The following is a 7131-nucleotide window of genomic DNA, read 5'->3' as shown; positions in this document are numbered from 1 at the left end:
TATTGTTTTTTTTAATTTTCGCAGCTGCCGTTAAAGCAGAGTTTTTAGGAATTAGCTGGGAAAGGCCAGTTCCTTCCCGCGGGAAGAGCCGCTGCATTAACAGCGATAATTTTCCTGATCAAAACGAAAGATCCGCGCTCGGACACCGCACGGGCACGACTTGAATATATATAATTTTTTTTCATACAAAATAAATAATAAACATTGCTTAAACTGACCCAACGTGTTTTATGCAAAATAATTTTCCTTATAATTAGCCCCGAACGCCGACCCAAAGCGTACCAATTCCGGCCGGGAATCCCGCAGCGTCGAGATGCGGAGCCGAAGTCAGGCCGAGAAAAATGTATATATTTAGGGAAACATCACCACGGCGCGGTTGAGGGAGCCTCGGATCTGCAGGGGAAGGTTTGATTTTGGAAGAATCGGTGCGATGTTGGCCCCGCCGCGGCGGCTGCTCCGGTAACAAGCAGGGCCGGTGGCTTTCGCTGCGCGGCCGCGCAAAGCACATCCCGAGCGGCGGGAGATTCCTTGGGAAACCCGCCCGCACCGCCCCGCGTTGCGACCTGCGGAACCCAAACCTCCGCGGGGATGGAGAACCTGAGCTCCGCGGCCGCCCCCCGCGCTGTTCTCCCCCCTCCGCGATTCTCCACGGCCGCGCATCCCGTCCTGCGAGCGGGGGGTCACAGAGGAGCCGCTCACACAGAGACGGGCAGAGCATTTTAAAAATTTATTTACAAAGTTGTGTACAACACGAAGGGATAACATTTAGAATACATATATTCATTCATATATAAACAGACTTCTATAATAGAATGACAGCGTTTTTCCTCCCTTTTTTTTTTTTTCTCCAAAATTCTCTCTCTTTTTTTTTTTTGTTCGTTCGTTTAATACTTAAAATTTCCCCCGCTTATTTTTTTGTACAATTTCGTTTTCTCGTTTGTTCGTTTATTTCGGATAAAACCGCTCGGAGCGCCGGAACCTTCAAAAAAAGTGAAAGTTCGCAGCTCCTTAATCGCGACCGTCATTTCGCCTCTTTAGAAAAATAAAAACCCCGAAAGCAACGTCAGTGATTTTTGATACAAATATGTACAAGCGGCGGTGGCCGGTGCCCGCTGCCGCCCCGAGCCCCAGCGGCCGCGGAGCCCCGAGGGGGCGGCCGGAGCCCTCCGGGGCGATGCCCGGGGCTACCGCCCGGGGCTACTGCGCCGGCCACTTGGCCTGCACGGCGGCGGCGGGGGCTGCGGGCTGCAGGAACTGCCCCGCGATGATGTTGGTAGGCACGCTGAGGATGGGGGCGATGGCCGCGGTGGTCCTGGCCAGCGCCAGCGGCTGGTGGGCCATCAGGGCCGACTGCACGGTGACGGGCGGCCGCAGGAAAGTCTGTGCGCTGGCGGCCGAGCTGGCGGCCGGGACGCCGATGATGTTCTCGATGCTGAAGGACGGGCGGCTGCTGGGCTCCGACTTGACGATGGAGCCGGCGGCGCCCAGGCTGTTGAGCTGCAGCTGGAGGCTGGGGCTGAGCTGGGAGTTGAAGGCTTTGCGGCTGAGCTCGCTGGACGGCAGCAGCGGCACGGCGGGCGGCAGCATGGGCCCCACCGGAGGGATGTAGGGGTACTGCAGCGCGGCCGCGGCCGCCGCGGGGTGCGTGTAGGCGCCGGGGTGCAGCCCGTAGGGGCGGCCATAGGGGCCGGCCAGGCCGTAGGCACCGAAGCCCTGCATCATGAGAGCCGTCTGGTCCCGCAGGTGTTCCTGCTGGTGCCTCTTGAAGCGCTTCCTGCGGCGGAGGAAGCTGCCGTTGTCGAACATGTCCTCGGACTGCGGGTCCAGCGTCCAGTAGTTGCCCTTGCCCGGGTTGCCGGGCTCCCGGGGGATCTTGACGAAGCAGTCGTTGAGTGAGAGGTTGTGGCGGATGCTGTTCTGCCAGGCGGGGAACTTCTCCCGGTAGTAGGGGAAGCGATTGCTGATGAACTCGCAGATGCCGCTGAGCGTCAGCTTCTTCTGCGGGCTCTGTAGGATGGCCATGGTGATGAGGGCGATGTACGAGTAGGGCGGCTTCACCAGGCTGCTCTTGGGCTTGCTCTGCCCCGCCGCCCCGCCGCCGCCGCCGCTCGCCCCCTCCTCGCCGCCCCCCTTGCCGCCCTCGGCCGCGCCGCCGGGGGCCGCCCCGGCCGGGCTCCCGCTGCCGCTGCTGCCGCTCTCCGCGCCCGCGCCCGGCTCCGCGGGCAGCGCCAGCTCCGCCGCTTCGTCCAGCGGCAGGCGCGGCAGGGCGGCGGGGCTGCCGGCCTCGCCCTCGCTGTCCTTGCCCGGCCCGTCGTCGCCCTCGCCCACCACGTCGATATCCACATCCTCGGCCGCCGGGACGGCGGGGCCGGACATGTCGCTGGCGCTGCCGCCGCCCGACAGGGTCATCCCCGCTCGGCGGGGCGGCGGCGGCGGGGCCTCCCGACCGCACCGGGGTCCCCCCGCGCCCCGCTCCCGCCGCGGCTTCGACCGGCCCCGGGGGCTACACCCGAGCGGGCATGGGGCCGTCCCCGCGGGGCATGGGGCGGCCGCGCCCGCCGCTCTCCCGTGCGCGGGGCTGCGCTGGCCGCCGGGTCACCTCCCGCCGCCGGGCATCGGGGCTCAGGCGGCCGCTCCGCTGGGTCCCGCCCGCCGCGCTGCGCGCCCGCCGCGCATGGGGCCGCTCCGCGGGCCGCCGCCGCTCCACCGCTCCGCTCCGCGGCCGCGGCGCCGCGCACCGCTCCGCCGCCCTCCGCGCTGGATGGATGGGGTTTTTTTTTCCTTCCCTCTTTCCTCCTCTCCTCTGGGTTGTTTTTTTTTTGCTGGTTGTTTTTTTTTTCCCCCCCTCGGCGGAGGGAGGGGACGGAGCTCCCGGCGGCCGGGCGGGGCGGGGGCAGGAGGCCGGGGGTCGCGGGGCCTCGCTCGCCACTTTGGCAGCGCGGCGGTCCCGACTGCCTGATAGATTACTTTCCCGTTAAAGATATACTCGGAGGCGGCTCCACGTGACCGCCTGACGTCAGGCGCCCCGCTGTGAAGTCATGCAAAACTCGAGTTGTTTCATGGACTGTCAACAAAGACCAGCGGCGGCTCCGCTCCGCCCGCCCCGACGGCCCCCGACGGCACCGGGACCCTCCGGCCCCCGCGGACGAGTTGCCGCACCGGGGGCTCGTCGCCGCCTCCGCCGCTCTCGGTGCGCCGGGCCCGGAGCCGCCGCTCTCGGTGCGCTCGGCAGCGCAGGCTCGGCGGATGCGCCGCCGTCATAGCGCTTAAAAGCACCAAGTTTGGGCTCAGAAACCACTTTTCTGTGGTTTTCTAATTTTTTTTAATTTTTTTTTTTTTTTTCTAGCAGCACACCACCAGCTGGGAACGGAAGATCAGAGAATGGCTATTGATTAATCTATTAACTTAGTTGCAGAGAGAAATAAAAAAGACGTAAAATAACAAAGGGAAACTATAAATAAAGACCCTTTTAGCCGGTTTCTTTTTTTTTCTTTTTTCTCTTTTTTTTTTTTTTTTTTTTATTTCATTTTTTTTTTCTTTCTTCTTTCTTTTTCTTTTTTTTTTTTTTTTTTTTTTTTTTTTCCAGAGGTATTAACGACTTAATCATTGCGGGCCTTAGCGTAAGAAAAAGTAGGAAATGAGGGAGTGTGTGTGAATGTGAGGACCGTATTGCCGCGGCCCCAGGTAAGCCCCGGCCCGGGGAGAGGCGCCCGGCGGGGCGGGAGGGGGCTCGACCGCCCACCCCTGCTCCGGTGCGGGACCCCCCGCCCGGGCCCTCGGCCACGGGTGGCTCACGATGTTTGGCTTTTTAATCCGTCCCGCTGAGCCTTTTACTCTTGTAGTTCTCCCACGTGCTGTCCGATTTCGGTGAATGCAATTAAATTAGAAAAATGTCCCAGGAGCGAACGATTTCCTACGAGCGGTGCTGGCTTAGGAAGGCAATTCCCTCCCTTCCCCCAAAATCCATCGGAGTCTCGCTAAGGTCGATGTCCCGGCCTCTCCCAGAGCCTCGACGGATCGCTGCGGGCGGGCCCGACCCCGCAGAAGGGGCCGCGGGGAGGATGGGGGGGACTTTCAGACTGGTTTCCCCTTGCACTCCGTTTTTCCGCGTTTCCCAGTGGATCTCCGCGCCCCGTGGACCATGACCCTGGGCTCCGCGCCCGCGCACCACCCTCTCACACACACAGACTCACATATCCACAGCAGCACTCGCACACTCCCGTTATGTGTCCCCCCCGTCTCACCGCAAAGGCTCTCCCAGGGAAAAAGGAGAAAAACCCCCAACTCCGCAGCCCCCCGTTCCATTTGTTGCGCTGTTCTTCGACACAATAAAAGTCAAATTAATTGATTCATACCATTAATTACGGTGCTTAGCGTGAAAAGAAACGTTTCCCCTCGATTAGGGCTCTATTGTGCTAATCCCGTGTTCAATCACGGCTGCCGGCTGAGCGGGGCCGCCCCGCTCCGCGCCTTTCCGCGCCCCTCCGCGGGCGCTGTTGCGGTTCCAGGCCTTCATCTAGTGAAGTTTAGGGCAGTATTTTGGAGCCCACCCCGTTAGAAAGTATTTAGAAGCCCATCCAGCCGGAGTGGAGAGGGAGAAAATCTTTTCTAAAAATCGGGAAAGTTTTCCCCAAATATCTCGGGAGCGCCCTAACCCATCGAAGTTCAAGGGCTGAAGGGGAGCGGGAGCAGGAACTGCGTCCTGCAAAGCGATAAAATAATTAAAGCAGCTTCTGTGGAGGTGGAAACCCACAATAATGACACGGCCAGAAATAGAAAGTGGGCGCCCATATAGACAGATAGATTTAGCAACAGGAGAAAAACAAACTGTATCGTCTGGATCGATACGGAGTCAAATAGAGACACGGCAGAGCAGCGTGGAAAGGGAGGATGGAATAAGTTATGATAGAGACGGAGAAATTAATTACAACTCAATTTGATTCTAATATGGCAAAGCAAGATACTGGCTGCGAAGCGAGTTAAAAATAAATCCAGAGGCTGAGCCTCGGGGGTGGGGGGGTTTGAGGAGGAAAGGCAGGGCTGGGGCAATTTCTGCTTCTGTAATCGTTTTAAAGGAAGGAGAAACCAAAGGTGTCCCCTTTCAGCTCCTTAAGCCTATTACTTTCACTAATGAGTTATATAAATCGTTGACCTGACCTGGATTAAACCAGCATTGTCGTTCGGTACAAACGTGCGGGGGTAAAGGGGCTCGCAGGAGAGGGGCCGCGGGTGAGAAATCCCTGTAAAATAAACATATCCAAGGGGAGGGACACGACAGGGACACACAGACATCCCCCGACCGGGGCTGGGACCGGGGACGGGGTCGGTGCTGGTCGAGTGGCGGCGCCTGGACCCCCCCTCCAGCCAGCCTTTTCGCTAAAGATGCAGATTATCATATATATATCTTTTTCTCCCCTATTTTTTTAGGCCTCTATCTGGACAGGTTTAATTTCCTTTTTTCTTTTCTTTTTGTCTTCTTCTTTTTTTTTTTTTTTTTTTTTTTTTAAATTGTAATAAATCGCCCGTAAACCCGGCAGATCTCAGTGTAAAACGAAATTGGTCATGTTTCCAAAACGGCTTCGGATTTATTTGTATTGAAAATGTATAAACATTCATTCCGTAAAAGGCAACACGTTTAATTAACGATGAGAGAGCAGTTAGGGGCAGAAAGCTAGTAAAATTGTGTGATAAATTTATGGCATTGTTAGCGTGCTTTTAATTATGGCTATTATGTTAATTATTTCACATTAGCATGGAGTTATCAGCAGCATGTCAGATTTAATCAAAACGAGCCTTTCTCTCGAAAATTGTGCTTTTCATTCGCCGCGAGGAGAACGGGGGGTCCCGAGACGAAGTCGCTCCCCCCCCTTCTTTATTTATTTAAAAATAAATAAATGAAGGCTTTTAAAAAGAGACTTCCCATTGAAAAGAGTGGCTGGACGTGATCCGGGCTGGTGCAGGCGGCAGATCCCTTTAGGCTACAGCGAGCAGCGCAGGGAGACTGAGGAGAGAAGCGACGCTCTTGTTTTTTAGGAATTCACCATTTTCACCCCCTCCGGAGAAGGCATTTTATCATTTTGGATCATTCTGTCAAACAATATGATGTTGCTCATTTTTATCTGTCCCGTTTTACAAAGCCCCCGTTCACACTGCTGGCCAGGACAACGCGCCTCAGTACAAAAGAATAAAAGAGACAAGCCGGGAGGATATGGGATCGCTGCATGGATCAAAAAGGAGGGAAGAGGAGGAGGTGTGTGAGTGTGAGTGTGTGTGCGTGTGTGTGCGCGGAGGGGCTCGCAGCGGGCCGGGACCCTCTCCCTGCTCGGCGCTGCGGGGCTGCTCCCGCACACGCTCCGCAGCCCCCGCGACCGCCCCCCGGCCGGGCCGGTGATGCCGGGGGAGGCGACCCGCCGCTCCCCCAGGCGCTTCCGAGCTCAAATAAAAATAATTAAAAATATATAAATGCAAAGGAAAATTAAAATCGCCGGTTGGACAGCGGCGGAGTTTTGGGGGGCTGCGTCCGCGCCGAGGTGCGGAGCTGCCCCCGCCCCGCCGGCAGCCCCGCGCCCGCGGAGATCTGCGGGGATCGCTCGCACCGCCCCGCGCAGCCCGCCCGGCCCTGCCCGCGCCCCCTCCTCCGGCCGGCCCCACTCCCCCTTCCCCACGGGAGCGGGGGGCTGCGACCACGGCAGCTGCTGGCTTATTTTTAGAGCATTTCCATTCCTCCGGTTAATTTTAGATCGATCCATTATTTAGCCCCAGTTCGCCTTTAGGGAAACCCAAGCTGGGGGCGGCCGGCGCTCCGCGGCCGCGGGACTTTCCGCCGTGCGGGGGAAAGACAACTTCGGGGACCCCCCCGAGCCCTCTGGGCTGCCGCAGGGACGAGGCGCCGTTCCCCGCGGAACCCGCGCTGCCCCCCATCCCCGCGGCCCCCCGCGCTCTTTGCGCGCTGCCCTTCCCGCTGAGCTCGCATTTCATCCAGGCGCAGATTTTCCACGTTCCGAGGCCTTTCCTCCTGGGAGAGACACCCCCAAATACACACACGCCCCCCTCCCCCGCGCCCCTCCGAGCCAGGCGGAGACGCCGGGGTTGCCCCGCGGCCCCGGTCCCGCTCCCCGCCCGGCCCCAGGG

General features: G+C 58.7%; 1 protein-coding gene across 1 annotated transcript; it reads right to left on the bottom strand.

Moving 5' to 3' along the window:
* Positions 1–1197: 1197 nt before the first annotated feature.
* FOXD3 (forkhead box D3) lies at positions 1198–2409 on the bottom strand. Its single transcript, XM_027748785.1, has one exon. The coding sequence runs from the start codon at positions 2407–2409 to the stop codon at positions 1198–1200; it is 1212 nt and encodes a 403-aa protein (XP_027604586.1).
* Positions 2410–7131: the final 4722 nt, after the last annotated feature.

The sequence above is a fragment of the Pipra filicauda genome, unplaced genomic scaffold (assembly GCF_003945595.2).
Source record: "Pipra filicauda isolate LSUMZ 115617 unplaced genomic scaffold, ASM394559v2 scaffold19_size4547281_pilon, whole genome shotgun sequence".
NCBI classification, from domain to species: Eukaryota; Metazoa; Chordata; class Aves; order Passeriformes; family Pipridae; genus Pipra; species Pipra filicauda.
Note: the sequence above shows the minus strand (reverse complement) of the source record. Positions and strands in the feature narration are given on the sequence as shown.